We start from the raw sequence: 17,363 nt of genomic DNA on the forward strand, positions 1-17,363 counted from the left end.
GGGAAATTGAATGATGTGCCGACCTACTTGGGAATAATTGAAAGTTGTAATGATTTCAGGCTGCCAGGCTCTGTACTAGATCAGATCAAGAAAATCAAAGATGCAAGAAATGCCTACATAGGGCACAACGCATGTCTGGAACTATCCGACGGTGACAAAACGCGTATATTCTACATGCTGAAACAATTTGTGACCACAAAGGAGGTAAAGAAAGGAATCAATGCATCGTCGTTAATACAAGAGTTAGATAGCATCGAGAGAAGGAGGCCCTTTCAAAGGAACAAAGAAGTTGCCAATCGTATACAAAACATAGAAGAACAAATACAGTTAGCAAAGTCACAAGAAGATACTAAAGATCGTCTGCATACAATACGAAAAGACGTGGAAACACTTGAAAATGACATTGGGCATAGAACAATAATTAGTGATAGAAATAAAGTCGCTCCCTTTCGTTATTATAGGAAATTCCGATGGACCAGCATTTGCATCATTATCGTCCTCTTCCTTCTCCCCGCCTTTCTGTTTCATTGGACAGGGAAGGACACAATCAGAGGCAAGTGATAAGCATTTATAAGTGTCATAATAATTCAACATCGGTCTATTATTACGTAACACGCCAATGTATTCCTGCATGTTTCTAGAAATCTAGCTCAGTTGCTGTAGTTGTTATTGTGGGTTTTTCAGTACACGATAGGCTATACATGGCAGCCAGTGTATCTGGTGGAGGAAGAACCTGCTAAACCCCGGGAAGAATCCCCGACCGACTTAAAGCTACTGGTAGCTTTCTCACATGCCAAAGTAGAGTAAGCGCGAGACTAGAACCAATGCGGACAGAGGTGAGATCCCACTGATCGGTAAAGGCGAGCGCTTTAGACCACTCAGTCACCCAGGGCTTCTTTTACGCTTATTACTATACAACTTGTCACAGCATAGAATGGTTTCGATGAAGAATAAAGATAAGTAAAATAGAGTGAATAATTATTGAACTTATTTCCACTTTGAAGATGTGACATACTACTTCACGAAGTGTATTTTTGTCGATAACGTCTTATTATTTACCAAAAGATAGCACATATCACTACTTAACGTTTAAGTTAGAACATATCACTTAACATAAAGAGAAAGTGAAGAATGAATATATATATATATATATATATATATATATATATATATATATATATATATATATATATATATATATATATATATATATATATATATATATATATATATATATATATATATATATATATATATATATAGGAGCACAATTTAAAGCACTTTCATGCATATAAGACAATAATATTCTCACCCATGAATGACCAGGGGACCATTTGTGGATAGAATGAGCCATGGGCAGTAAAGATATCTAAATCCGCCTCAGCTACTACCATGAAAGAAACACAATGATTTGCACAAATTTGCCATAGCAAGGACGACGATAAACACAACGGTAGGCGTTAGTTTGCATTAAAAACCATCTACATAAATTTACAGACGTTGCCAACGAGGCCAATATCCATGAATACAGCCATATATATATATATATATATATATATATATATATATATATATATATATATATATATATATATATATATATATATATATATATATATATATATATATAATGATGATTTTGCATAGCGCCTAATCTTTAGAATCTCTAAGAACACTCTTGAATGGGATCACTGTGTCTAAGTTCAGTGGGCAATCCGTTCCACTTTGCTGGGCCCTGGTATGCAAAAGAACGTTGTCCATATGACTTCGTTTTCATAGTGGGAATAATGAGTATACGACTGTCAGAAGAGGAGTGTAAGTGTCTTGCTGGTGTGTACACATGGATGAGATTGGATAGGTATGTTGGAATGGAGACTGTCATTGAAACATAGCACAGAGAACACATTTTTTGTTTGATTCTGGATCGAATGGATAGCCAGTGTAGGGCACAGATCAGCTGGGAGGTGTGCTTTGATCGTGGTACTCTTAGGATGATCGGAACAGCTGTGTTTTGAACTTTTTGAAGTTTCTGGAGTAGATATTAAGACGAATCAGACAGAACTGAGTTACAATTTTCATGTCTTGAAAGTACTAATGAACACATAAGGGAATGTAGCTAATGCATCTCAGCTCGAGATATGCAGCCTTGCATATGTTCATGACATGTTGGTGCAATGTGAAAGTACTGTCCAGAGTAACATCTAGGTTTCGTACTGACTGTAAAAAATCTAATGTTGGTGTTGCTGATATGTATTGTTTAAAGTTAAGGATGTGAATAAGAAAGTCTCTTTGTTATGATCAGAATGGTCTCAGTTTTATCGTCATTCATCTGCAGCTTGTTACATGTCATCCATGATTTTACATCAGAAATCCACATCTCTACACCTTAGATGGTAGCATCAACTTCAGTTGGGTGACTAGATTTGTGTATATTTGGGTGTCGTCAGCGTACAATTGGTGAGACATTGGATGATGATATATGACACTTGAGAACAGCTGAGTGTAAAGATTGAAGAGAACAGTCCAAGAACAGACCCCCGTGGAAGACCACAACATAGATCAACTGGGCTGGAGTATATTCCATTTGCGGACATAATGTGTGCTCTGTTGACCAAGTAGGACTTGAACCACAGTAAGGCTGTATCATGAATGCCAAATACATGCCGGAGACAGTGAAGTAATATATCATGGTCTATTGTGTCAAATGCTGCAGACAAATCAAGGAGGGTGAATGAAGACTGTAATATTGCCACTATCCAAAGCAGAGAGAATGTCATTAACTACTTTGAGAATAGTAGTTTCAGTACTGTGGCAAGGGTAATATGCAGACTGTATATTGCTAAAAAGTCTGTTTGAATTCAGATGAGTTACAAGTTCGGACAGAACTACGTTTTCTAAGATTTTTATATCAATTGGAGATTAGAAACTGGGCGGTAGTCCTTTAAATCGTTATGGTCGAGTGTTGGTTTCTTCAGCAGTGGCTTTACAATGACAGTTTTGAAAAATGATGGGAATTACCCGGATGAGAGAGAGGTATTAATAATATCAGTTAGTGAAGACAATACTGGATCTAAGCACTCAAACAGCAATGATGATGGAATTGGATCAAGTTCACATCACTTTGGTGCACTCTTCATCACGATTGTAAGTATTATATCCATAGAGACATATTCAAATGCTGCTAATGGTTGCCGCTGAAATCCTGTATCCCAACTGTATGGTAACGACGAGTCAATTGAAATTGTGTTGTCAAGCTGATCTCTAATGGTTTGTATTTAGTCACGGAAGAAATGTGTAAATAGGTCCGATAGGTCGACTGGAGAGAAGGTAGTGGGAAGTGGTGTTGATTTGTTCCTTGACATTAGCTTGTTAGTAATCTCGAAGAACTCTTTGCAGCTGAAATTTTCCATGATCCTAGTACTGTAGTGGGCTGATTTCGCTGCATGGACTATGTTTGTGACGTTCTTCTTAGCGGCTTCATATATTTGCTTATGAATAGTGAGTTTGGTGGAAAGCCATAGCCTCTCAGTTTTACGGCTGTCTCTTTTAGGAGCGCAAAACTGGTCCCTAACACTGCTATACACACATTTGAATTGATACTTCGTGCTTGGTGGCTGAGGCATGTTTGTCAAGCAATGAACACAGGCAGTTATCGAGTTGTTTTGGTGTAGGATGTAAGCAAGTTGTTAGCTTTCCTTGGATGGCATGCATTAGTTTGATTCTTTTTATCATACGGAATATTCTCTTAGTATCAAATAAAGGTGGAGGGTTAGAGACTGATAGGTCAAGATGGCATATAATGCAGAGGTGATCTGATGCAAGTTCGTGGGATACCAGGGAGGACCGTAGAATATTAACATCAGGTCTATAAGGAATCGAGTAAAATATGTGACCTTGTTTATGGGCGGGTTCGTTAACTGACTGTTTGAGGTTGAATACATTAATGGAATCTAAGAGTTTTGATGTGTATGGGTTTTCAGGACCATCAAAGTAAAAGTTGAAAAATCCAAGAATAATTAGTTTGCCACCTATTGATTTTCCATACTCCAGGAGTTTCGGAAACTGCCCTAAAACGATATATTCAGTCAGCTTTTTTTTTTCTACTAACAGGAAGGCGGTAGAGGCATAAAAAACGGACTGACCTTTGTCCCAGTATGAGTGTTGTTTGGACAAGTTCAAACGATGTATGGTAGAAAATGAAGGTTGTGGTGTAGTTCGGATTTTTGATCATGGAGGTCTTGATGATGACATTAATTCTACCTCCGCGAGAGTGGCGGGGAACGACTTGATGGAGTAGCCGGTGGGTGTTAGATCTGCGCACTTTTCGTAAGCGGAACTTACCCAACCTCATTGACGAGAACAACATCGACCTCCAGTGATAATGTCAAGGTGATCACCTGCATGTACGAATGATGAGGTCCGACTACCATCAAAAGGTTTGCATAAAGGATCATCAAGGAATGATAGAGATAGCCCCCTTTCTTCTGGAAGTTCAATGAGGAATGAGAAGAGTGTTCGCTTTTGTGATATGACACCCATTAAAGACAGTTTATCGTAGATTCCCATGCATTTCATCAATTTCCGAATAATAGGGCATACTGTTCCCTCCGAGTATTTCCAGATCCTTCTTACCAAGCGACACAAGTGGTGGAGGTGTAGGACACTTGGTTATTTTAAATTGCTGACAACAAAGTCTACCACTTTCTTCAACTGGCCTGTGCACTTAGTTCAAGTGTTCAAGTGACCCTAGGATTCTTTCATGCTTAGTGGAACTGGCAGGAACAGTGTCCAGACCGGACTGCTACTTGCTCACTCTCACATGTTCAGTAACGTGCTGGAATGATCATGATGGCATTTGATCGGGTTACCCTGCAACACTATCACCTGTTGCTTTGCAACGACACATGGAGGACGTGGCTAAGAGTACGACAAATGCGTTGTCTGCGGAGCTTTGTCACCTCCTATGAGATGTAGCTTTTGGTTCGTCTAAGATTTTTCTAGAACATAGAAAAAATGTTCTTAAGTCTACCACTGGACACTGGGATTTTGTTTGGTTTATTATGCCCACTATTGTTTCTCAGCATTTTAGAGAACCAAGAACTTTAGTCCCTCGTCGTTGCAGACATTTGAAACCGGTCAGTACTTGCATACAACCTGATGGAACCATGGGTCAGCTATAATTCCAACTAAAACAAAGAAGCCGTACGTCCCTCCCCACACCATTAAGTCCACTGCTCAAACAAGCCGGAGCAAGCAGACTGGCCAGAGTCTGAAAACAAAGTCTACTCTTGCCTCCATCTCTCCCAAACAGGCGAAAAGGAAGGAAGAGCGATCGTCGTAGGGACACCGCATCTCTGCTACAGTGCATGCCGTTCTCTTTAATACTATTTGGTGCTCGACTGATCCTCATGTTAGAGGCCTGGTCCAACATCAAGTACTATCGGTGTGTCCTTAACATAATAAAGGAGCGTTTACATTATGTAGCAAAGAACTCTTCTGTCTTTGAAAGAAATCCATCTTCTTCCATCAGTCAAATCTGTTAATATTAAAGAAGTGCACTTCAAAAAGGCGCAGTAGAGTCGATTCAAAACATCAAACCGAAAGCTTTCTTTCCTCAGATGTTTCTGGTCTCCAAAATGGTCAAAATCTGAGGCTTATTACAGATCTTTCCGCCTCTCCACTTCAACAAATTTCTGGTAAAGGAACGTTTCTAGATGTAACTGCAATTTCTCTTTGTACCGCTGTAACACCCGCTAACTTGGTAGCGTCCATCGGTCGTCAGGATGCCTACTTCCAAATCCCTATTTTTCCTTCGCACAATAAAATATTTCCGATTCCGGATCGAGCAATAAATACTTAAGTTCTGTGCCATGCTGTTTGGTCTAGCATCAGCATCCAGAGTCGTCAACAGAGCCATGAGATTATTAGCTGGCACTTAATACTTGGACATTTTTCTGATCCGTTATCTCGACGATTGGTTGGTACATAACAACAACAAAAACAAGCAGTCCCTTTTAAATCACATGAACAGCTATTGATCTACAGTGAGTCAGTTAGGATTGATTCCACACCTTGAGACATCCATCTCATACCTCGTATGATTTTGCGAACATAGGACTAGATTTCCTATCCGCTCTTGGCCCGGCTCTTGTTAAGTCAGAGTGTATACACAAAATGACGAACTTTAAATGACGTTACGGACCAAGACTTCGTTGTCGGTTCTTTCTTCTGTATCTCTTTTCTGGGAACATTGAACTCTTCAGCTTTCAAAGGGAGAGTGTGTTTTCGTCTGGTACGTTTCTCCTGTTGGCGGTTTGGAAACCCCACAAAAATGAACCGTCAGGTAAAATTCCGCTAGTGTCTACGTTTCATTACCACCTCAAGTGTTTGGAAAATCAAGAAAAGTTTCTGAGGGGAGTTCCCCTGCAGGCTTCTGAACACCACTCATTTCTGTACATCAACATGTCAGATTCAGGTCAGGATTGGCCCTCGTTGAAAATCGTGCTCCTTGTCCGAAAAGGGTGTGAAGTGGTCATATAACATATCTAAGGGCATTGCTTCATGGTCTTCTCAAATGACACGTTTGTTTTGCATACCTCATATGACAACTGGGTACTCATCCTCCTTCTCTCCTAGTGGAAGATTAGTAAGGAGTTACACTAACAGTTCTTCATATTCTAGGGAACAAAAACTTTCTTTCGACGGTTTGTTCAGAATAGAGATCTATTGTTGCTAACTGGAAATTCTTTTGTGATTGGTGTTTAAGGAAACGCATTAGTATTTGCTGATCCTCTCATGTTGCAGCAGCATATATTTTTATATTCCCTTTTAGATCCCCACTTAAAGGATCTTATCTGTGTATTTTGCCCTATCGATCCTCGCTTATCGGATCTTATTAAGTTCTTCGATCTACAGAAACCGGCGTTTCGCTCGTTGACACAAAAATGGAACCTGTCATTTTCTTTGTGGACATTGATGAAACACCTTATGAACCTCTGAGTTGCGGTTCTTTTGAAAATCGTATGCTCTAGACCATATTCATTGTAGCAGTTGAGTCAGACAGGAGAAGAGCGAACTAAATGATTTTTCAATTGAGGAGGGATATTTACGCTTCGATCACGATTCAATTTCCTTGTGATGTCTCCCATGTTTTCTAGCACAAAACCTCAACTTTCATCAGTATTTCCATCCCCGCTTGAAACCCCAGTTTGTACTGTGGATGATTGCGATAGACTTGTTAGCCCAGGTAGTGCACTTAAATTTTCTTTAGCAGCTGCTAAAAAAGGAAGGGTAATAGATGGCCTTTTGTCCCATTAAGTGGCTCAAGTGATATTTCGGTATGCACTATCTACCAATGGATTTCGCTTAACATCAAGAGAACGTATGCGTCTCTCACGGAGAGAGACTAATCGTTCATGAGGACACCAATCCATCAAGTCTGGGATATCGCTACTTCCTGGACATATTTGAATGACCCATCTTTAAACAATAATATGAAGGCTGCATTTTGACGAACACTCGCAACCTTCTCCATTATTTCGGGTCATAAGCAAACCCAAGCCAAGGTATCTCTGGGTCTGATAGTTGTTGCAATCGGCTACCCGGACTACTGCTACATAAACAGCAGTTGACTGCTTGGGCTACAAGCTAAGTAACTTTTTACATTTTACTCCTTTCCAGTTCATCAGCCACCATCCTTACTAATAAATTTAGCTTATTAATAGTGACTGGCAAGTCCTGAAAAAGAATGATGACGCAGTATAGTGCATGAATTGATGACGAATATCCAACTGGTTCGTTGCACGTATTCAAATAAACGTCTAAAACAACGAGTTGGAACATCAACGATGGACGAGATATTTACATTGCGAAGACGTAAAGATTAATAATAGTGATAGATAAATATGAAAGGTTTACTCCTCTAAAACTACATTCTTACGCTCCACTATGTTATTGATTTGTATTGACAACGGCAAATTTACAGGCACTGTTATATAGGTATTCTATCAATGTGAAATATTGACTACACTTCTCTTGTCTAGCTAAAACTGTGGAGTCGGTGTTCTATGACTCAGTGTTACCTAGCTCTACAAAGATAAATAAAGTACACAAATATCAAACGTAATATCACGAATCGTTAGTGAAGACTGAATAAATGGGTCTATTAAAATTTGGATATTTTTCTTTACATGATCTGAAGTAAAAAGGTAGATTAATTCAACTTTTTGAAATAAACTTTAGATGTTCGGTTTTGTGGTACAACTGTGTATGCACGTATATCACACAAACATTATTGAATATAATATTAAACATAGAATATTGTACAATGTCTGTGTATAGGATGAACTCGTATAATCTACCAACGGTAAAAAACTCTAGTAAATCCTATACGTACAGTTATTGTTAATTTCAGTAAATGCCCTCTAAAACTGTTTTGTATTTAATGTTAGTGGCACAACAACATTGTCTCTAAAACTAAGTATAAACACATTTGTAATAATTCAACACAAGCATGCCCAAATTAATCTAGATTACGTCCACACCGTCCCTACCCCTACCAGTTCATGTATGAATGACCTTTTGCACTATAAAACCAAACAAATGTGTTTGATTAAATTACTACTAGTACTTTGAGCTCAGTAAATAAGCAATTTAATTATTCTTGTCACATTGCTTCATGTTTCAAATAAATCATAACATTCCAATTTTTTAAAACTTTTTTGATTCGATCTTGTAGTTTTTGTGTTCAGATTTAATATGTAATATTATTTTTCATGATGATGGTGGAGCTCAGTCCTAAGTCGTCTAAGCATTATGTTTTGAGTTGGAGTGTACTAAATTTGAATATATAAGAGATTCTAAGGAGTCCGATATAATTGCCATAATCTTCTTTACTCGAATATTGCGCAGCAATTGCGTTGATATTTGAATGATATAGGATAGAGTTCTGGGCTGAGAAATCTCCATAAACGTTTATGTTTTGAGTGTGGGTTAGGGTGGCGTTGTTATTGCCTGAATACAATGGATGGGAGAAGAGAAGAGGGTTGGTTTCAAAGTTATATTTACAGTGGGTTGCATGGTATTTCACTTGGAATATAATTTTTAAAAAAAATAATTCAACTACATTTATCAATGGAGAAATGCTTTCAAAATACTTTGAGATTAAATAATGGTAGGTTAACTACCATTTTTGGTAATATAATTTTTTTTTCACAAAATATTGCCTTCAATGTCCCTTAGAGAAATTTATTAAAGTGAATATGATGTAACCACACATTGGGCTGCATAAAATTTCAAATAAGAGGGAACTCAACCTATCATGGGTTAAAATAATATACCAGACGTAGTGTAAAGAATAGTGCACAGTACTGGCTTTAATCGTTTTAAAATATGTTTTCTTTCAGGGTGTTTGACAGAAGACTTTTCTTATCCACTTCGACCAGACATTTATCTATCTCATTACATTGATGAGCATACCGAAATTGCCGGACGGGAATGGTTGCTAAAGAACATCTCTGATACCGTTTTTGATAAGCGATTCGAAAGTACAGGAGTATTATTGGTTGCAGAAATGGGGTTTGGAAAGTCGGCTCTGATTTCACATATTGTTTGTGCTGAATGTAATGAGTCAGGTGATGAACTGAGATCACGGCTTCTTGCATATCATGTATGTAGATTTGGTGCCCTAAATACTAAAAGAGCAGCTATTTTTATTCGAAGACTTGCAGGAATGATTGCAAATTCTATTCCTCAGTTTGGTTCTGCTCTTGAAACCGAATACGGTGTTCTGAGCTACTTAAACTCAACCAAATGTAATTATGATCCGGTTGGATGCATGGATCAAAGTATAGTTTACACATTATCCAAAGTGGAGTCAAGTATTGATGCAGGAAGGACTTGGGTTATAGTCATCGACGCCTTAGATGAATGTGAAGACGCGGATGCAAACAATAATGAAATAATAAGTGTTTTAGAACAGACAGCGCATAGATTTCCCAAATGGATCAAATTTCTTTGCACTTCTAGAAATATTTCGACTATTGTTAGGAGACTGAGAGATTTTCGTTTGATGGAAATAACCTCTAATGATTACAGAAACAAAAGAGATATACATGATTTTGTCAGCAAGTATGTTAACGACAACCAGTTAATTTTCCAAAAACTGTCAAGCGCCTTTATGCTGGATAATAAAAGTGACATTGTTGATAGACTGTGTGAAATGAGTTCAGGAAATTTTTTATATATTCGCCATGCTCTCGAATATTTAAATTCGACAAATGTTCTGAGTGTAGAAAATATACCTAGTACATTAGACAAAATTTATCAACTTAATTTCGAGCGGATTTACGGCAGAATGGAGGAACGTTTTTATTGGGCCAGGAAAGTACTGGAAATAGTGTGTGCATCCATTGAACCTTTGAAGAAAGAAACCATTTTTGACATGTTGCATTTTGAAAACACAAATATGAGTAAAATTACATTTAGCAAAGAATTGAAAACGTTGGAGCATTTTGTCAGATCCGATGAAAGATTGTCCTTCACACACATTTCAGTATATCATTGGCTGACAGATGTTAAAAGAGAGGGAATGACTTACTTTATTGAGAAAGAAGTGGGACATAATCTAATGGCAAGATACTTGTTTCAATTGGTTAAAGAGTCAAACAACCACAGTGATGAAAACATTATAAATCTTGCACTACATGTTTCTGAATCAAAGAGAGAAGACTTGATATCATATTTTAAATCTCTTCCGCGCAGGTTCTTTAATAGAAAAAATGAATCTGGTTCGTTGCTCCACAAATTGGCCAAGAGTTTAAATTCCTATTTAGCCACTGAACTGTGCCTCTATTTTATCAAAGATGTTGATATCCTCAATGCTGATAACCTAACAGCAGCTTTTATAGCAGCTGGGAGGGGCAACGTAAAAACTTTACGAGCTCTATTGGATGCAGGAGCCAAAATAACGTTCCGGATATCATTGCCAACACTGCTTGCCGCTGTAGACGACGCCTCGTTAATTATTAAGACACGCACTTTCTGGGGATATGGATTACTTGATATTGCCGCTCAGCATGGTCATGTAGATACTATACGTCTCCTACTCAGCAGGAATAGGAGTATGGCGAATGTTTTAAACGAGATGAATGTAAAACCTCATCATCTTGCTTGTGAGTTTGGTCATGCTAAAGTGCTCAACATTTTTTTGGAACTCAGTCCAGGATTTGCTGATCAGAGATGTCTGTATAAAGCGGCATCCAATGGACATACACAAATCATACGAAGACTTCTAACTTTAGATGTCAAAGATGTCTGTCTTCATTGCAATGGCAGTTTGTATTGGTTGAAAGAAAATGAGAGCAGAATGCAGTCTCCATTTTTTCATTTTGACAGTCCATTAAAAAGCAACTTCCATAGAGAAATGATGAAAGGTATGATTGAAAAAAAAATATTAAACAGAAAGCCCTTTGACGACTTTTGGACAATATCTTGTGAAACTGCTCTTCATATATCATCGAGATTGGGATTTAAAGATATTGTACGTCTGCTGATGTCTCAGGAGCCAAATGCCATGACATGTCGGGACAGAGCTGGAAGAACTCCATTTCTTACAGCTGTCATACATAACAGAACAGACATAGTTGAACTTTTATATCCATTAGTAAATTCATCAAACAAATGCCTGGAATGGAATTTGACACAGGATGAGATCATGCACTTGAATAACATAGAGATAAATAAACTTTCAGACGGCAAGTGTTCGAATGGTTCATCAGTGGTGCATCTGATCGCAAGATATGGATTAACCAATCTGGCACAACATTCTCTTTTCCGTGATATGGATTGGGAGGAAGCGGATAACGAAGGATGCAGGCCTATTCACCATGCTGCTTGTCATGCTGGTTTGGATATGTTATTCTACCTAACTAGACTGAAGGTGGACTTTTTCTCTCGTACTAAAAATGGGTCAACTGCCTTTCATATTGCAGCCTTATGTCGCCCTTATAATTTATACGTGATGTACAGCTTGAATTCTAACAAAATGCCACAACTGTATGATAATTTAAATCGTAGTATTCTTCAGTATATGTACATGCATCCACTATCTATCGATTCCATTCATTCATTGATCCGCATCTCAGAAACAACGGGGATGATGGAAATACTTTTTTCTGAGGAAGACATCATGCATGTTGATTTAACAGGTGCTAATATAATGCATTATGTGATGAAGAATGGTTACTTTGAAGCAATACCATATATATACAACACATCTCAAGAGATGTTTTTTAAATTTATTCTACAAAATGACAGTTTGCAAAATAGACCTCTTGACGAGGCATTTTACAAGCTTCCTTATGATGACCATATTGTTCAAGTACCTAACAATTGTTCCATGGAGAAGGTGATTTCTCATATGTGTGATGGTATGGATGTGAATGATTATGTTATATATATGTCGCCTGCCGAATTATCGATTTTCTCTTTTGTAAAAACCGTGAGTGGTAAAATCGATTACCATCACTATTTTAAACTTTATGTGCACGAAGCGATCAAAAGGTCTAACGTATATGTAACGCTCATGTTTTTGATATATTTTCGCGCACACGGTGTCCTCGGAAAGAGTGGTTTAAGTCCGTTAGTCACCTTTACTTCCACTGGAAATAACCCATTTATGGCAGATATCTTCCTTCGGGACGGGGCTGAGATTTTAAAATGCGGAAGGCCGATCGAAAAATCTCCTCTGCATCAGATTTCTCTGAACATGAACAATTCATTCTGGTTCGTTGAACCAATGAGAATACACACCATGTTAAGGGATTTAAGCATAGAATATGTCGATAAATGCGTAGATAATACTGGGTTGAACGTGCTACAAAGAGCAATTGAAGGTGGAAATTATCAGCTTGCTGAATACTACCTTGATCGTGGATTATCAATGACTAAAAGTATTAAATCGGTTGTACAATATGTCATGCTTGGAGCTATGGCTAAATTCCCCTTACTTACATCTAATACACAGCCATACGAATTACGAGTTTTCAATAAAACAAAATACTTTCATAGCAAATTCTTGGTTCCGCATATTCGAACGAATTATGACATCACTACTCTTCTTGTACTTAGTCATATACCTAAGGGAGACATTTTAATCTCTGATGTGATTTGCCAAACTTCGGAGGCCACACTGTCATTGGTTCATCTAGCTGCTGCCAATGGACTCCTGCGAAGTCTAGAATACATTGCCAAAAGATGGGGGAAAAAGTCTTTACTATGTAAAAATGCCGACTTAATAACACCTATTTACCTTGCTTATGTGTCTAACCAATATGAAGTCATAAGATACCTAGAAGAACAAAATATCACCTTGATTTTTCCAAAACTTAAGCCTGAACTATACCTGTCATTTATCCTTTTGTTTGATATGAACAACTTAAACCTGAGAAAGCTACACTATCTTCGTAGCATTATTCACTGCTTGAAAAAAATTAGTTATTCTCCTCATAATTATCTTGCATTGTTAAGAGGCTCCAACTGTTTTAAAAGAATCTCCTGGTTAGATATGTTACCTGAATTGGCGGATCAGCTTAAGATTATACAAAAGATAACGTCACAACTCGTTAGCATATTCTTCAGAACTTTGCAGTTAAAGGATGATATAAAGAATCACGTTGCAAACAATAATTGCATAATGATTGTATCAGGACAGTGCACACTTGAATTTCCCCAGTTAAGAGCATTGATGAGCGCAGTTCCAACAACGCTGAAAAACATCATTGCATTGGTTATTTGGATGGAAACAGTTAATAAACAGCCGACAGTGTACACAATGAAGTGGCTGTTCGATCGTTGGAACATCATAATACAAGGTGTCAACATGACTAAAGATCACCTTATATTTTTGGAAACAATTTCACCGATTATTGAGTCAGCGCTAGATAAAAAAGTTTTCTATCTTAGAAGGATTACCCTTATTAGTAGATATGACCAGCTGAAAACCATAAGCACCATTTTCCAAAATATGTTAAACATAACTAACATGCAATTTTCTATTGCATTACCCCGAACCACGATGGATGCTTTTAAATCTTTAAATGACTTATTCAGTTCAAAAAAACAAAAGAATTAATGATTACTTCTTTCAATGCAGTTATAACGTTTTTCTTGCACTGCTTCGACTGAGGAAGTTTATAGTCGATGTGTAAAATGCAATCCGTATCTGCAATTACATCTTTTCTGTGTTATAATTTAGTCTTCCTTCAGAAATATTTGAATCCCTATTGAATCCCTTTTCTTGACTGATGTAACAGCTATAAACGGCACTTACTATTTCATGATATAGGAAAAAGATATACACCTAATGATGCCCCTGAGATGTGAAAATATCAATAGATGGTCTTTTTTATTCTTTAACCTTAAAAACTATTAATTATTTTCAAAGTAAGTCTTGTAACGACGAAACTATGATCACAAACATTTGTATTACATGAAATGATTGATTTGACGTTTAAAAGAAAACATTTTAGTTTTGACCGAGTAATACACGTAAGGCTGCTTCGTACAATAGGATTATTGGTGAAACGTAAAATAAAATAGTCTTTCTAATTTGAACTAACGCGTCATAGTGACACAAATATAAAGATTTAAGAAAATGAAGACAGTGCGATTAGAATTACATATTGTTGATATTACATTTGCTAAGGTGTAACTGAATATAGTTTTTCTCAATGTTTTGGAGTGATTTTTAGGACAAAATATTCAATTGATTTTCATTGATTTTTCTTATATTAATACTGTTTTATGTATGATATGTAATTTCCTTTTGTTGAATCAGTCCACTAACTCTTCCTTGACAGTCTTATTTAGTTAGCAATTTCTCTTCAGCTCTAATCATGAAAAATTGTTTAATGTAATATAAGTAGGTATGTGTACGGGGACAAACTGTACAATGTTTGTTGAGATATTGATGCGAAAAAGGTCTTTTTTTCACAGGGAACTCTGATAACAGCCAAGAAGAAACACATTTTCGATGCACACAGTCATATATATATATATATATATATATATATATATATATATATATATATATATATATATATATATATATAATTACCACATAAGAATTGCATACAATTGCATGATTAATGAAAATGACACATCGGAGTTGTTCTATTGACAGATGTGTTACTTTTTTTTTACATACAACCTTCAACGGGTTCGCTTGTGATATAAAATTTCATTTTAATAAACTTCATTGAATATTTTAGATAGTTTATATAAAAAACATGATTCATTTTAATAAATTTCGTTGAATATTTTAGATAGTTTATATAAAAATATATATATTTTCTTTGTCTCTGACATTACGAATTATTCTCTGAAACCCTGAAATTTATTTTATATGTAGTAGATAGTAATTATGAATACCAGTTTGTTTATAACAATTTCGATGAAAGTTATCAGATACAGAATCATACATATATATGGACAACGCTAAATTGCACAGCACAGTCATGAATAAAAGAAAAAACGATTTTCCTTAAGTATTTTTTGTACGTTTCACATCCCTATAACTGTCATCCTGCTTATGTGGATTGAGGTCGTTAAGTTTAAAACCGTTTGATGAGTCCAGCTGATTTTCTGACAACTAAAGGGACCATCAAGTAAACACATTTGATCATGGATATTACATGCATAACATTACATACTCTTCTGAAAGGGAAAATATGAAGAAGACGCATTTAATACTTAACTTCTGTGTGTATACATCTGTGATTCTCTAACATGTCGTAAAATCATTTAATTTAAACTCGAACAAGTGTGCAAAACAGTCCAAAAATCTGTTGCATATATAACAGCAGCTAACTAAAAGTTTGGCAATCAATGCGGTTTGCACGTCGAGCGATTTAACACTCTTATATACCCACACCTGCATGCTGAGAAAACAAACTGGAAAACCAATTTTCTTAGTTTCGAAGTCTGCCTAAGCAGTTTTACTTTCTCACATTAACATACACATATACACTGGTTAATATCAATATTAACTATTGTTAAGGACAAGTATTGAGCGTTTCCGTTTATGGTAAATGCATTCCCGCGCTCAATGAGCTTACAGCTAAATAAAAATGATAAGGAAATGTTGAACACTGACCATAAAACTTGAGATTTAAATTGCAAGAAGAAAACAATCTGTTAAAAAAGATATTGAAAATCGAGAGCTAGTGATCGCACTTGATGCTTTTATTACGAAAAGAGAGCAAGAGATGGGGGGAGTCAATCTGACCTTTGATACAATCAATCAGCAACTTGTCTATCAACATGGCACATTTATTCATTCTGAATAGCATTTTCGTATGCATGCTACAGAGAAATCTTCCTGATTGTCTAACCTTAAATTTCTTATTTCAGCCAGGTTGTCTCAATCAGGTCGTCTCAGTCATGGTATCCACGAGCTGGGAACTACCTTTAAAAGAAGAACACATTGTTGTCTGCTGATTTGCATGGCGGACTTGTTATAAAATCAGAGAACAACAGATTTGTTTTTAAAAAACTCATGAAGCAACATAAGGTCTCTCCAACTTTGATAACAAACTATACAAAACGTCTTGAAAGAGACACAAGCACAAACACGCACACGAATTCGAACTGTTTGGTAGAGCTCATAAATAAAAGCGTATCATGTAACCCAAAGACCATCAGTGCTTATCACATAACTTAACTGTTTGACTCCTCAATGTTGGGCCCTAAAACACCATCAATGTTATGATTTAAAAATATGTTGCATTTAGTGTTAAGGGGGAGGGGGTGACGAACGCAGAAATATCAAATGGGGTAATTGCTCTTTAAAGCAACATTGTGAATTTCATTTAGAATAGTCCGAGTTTAACGAGAGACAGACGAAGACAAGGACATGGAAAGACGTAACAAATGCAAGCAATGAAAAGAATGTTCGCTATCTTATTTTTTTCAAGATAGGTATCCCATATCTATATATGTTATAAGAACAAACGCCCCGTCCCCGTGATTTTTGCGACCTGACCATTCATTATACGGTGCCCATGTAACCCATATGGACGCATATGTGCCAAATACCACATAAACTCAAGCGTAAGAAAATAGTTATACTAGAAATTAACAGAAAACACTGTTCCAGACGCAGATGCTATACACATCACTGACTACAAAAATCCAAGAGCTACCGTAAGGCTGGCAAAATGAAATGTGATATGTTCTACCTGCGTTCAAATTTTGTTAAACACACAAATCCGCCCCAATTGAATCAAGCACATTAACTTAATTGCAAATGAAAATTCCTGCATTTACCAATCTGAGTGGATTATTCATCAGTGCGCACGCTTCTA

General features: G+C 36.7%; 1 protein-coding gene across 1 annotated transcript; it reads left to right on the forward strand.

Annotated features, from left to right (window-relative positions):
- Positions 1-9,568: 9,568 nt before the first annotated feature.
- Positions 9,569-15,025, forward strand: LOC149789446 (uncharacterized). Its single transcript, XM_089975845.1, has one exon. It carries the CDS (start codon positions 9,572-9,574, stop codon positions 14,129-14,131), a length of 4,560 nt encoding a protein of 1,519 aa, XP_089831971.1. The 5' UTR covers positions 9,569-9,571; the 3' UTR covers positions 14,132-15,025.
- Positions 15,026-17,363: the final 2,338 nt, after the last annotated feature.

This window comes from Sinohyriopsis cumingii, chromosome 11 (genome assembly GCF_028554795.1).
Source record: "Sinohyriopsis cumingii isolate HCF-2022 chromosome 11, ASM2855479v2, whole genome shotgun sequence".
NCBI lineage: Eukaryota > Metazoa > Mollusca > Bivalvia > Unionida > Unionidae > Sinohyriopsis > Sinohyriopsis cumingii.

Bases quoted from the DNA above. Each gene is read 5' to 3' on its own strand.
- LOC149789446 (XM_089975845.1), top strand. From the start codon at position 9,572: ATGGGGTTTGGAAAGTCGGCTCTGATTTCACATATTGTTTGTGCTGAA.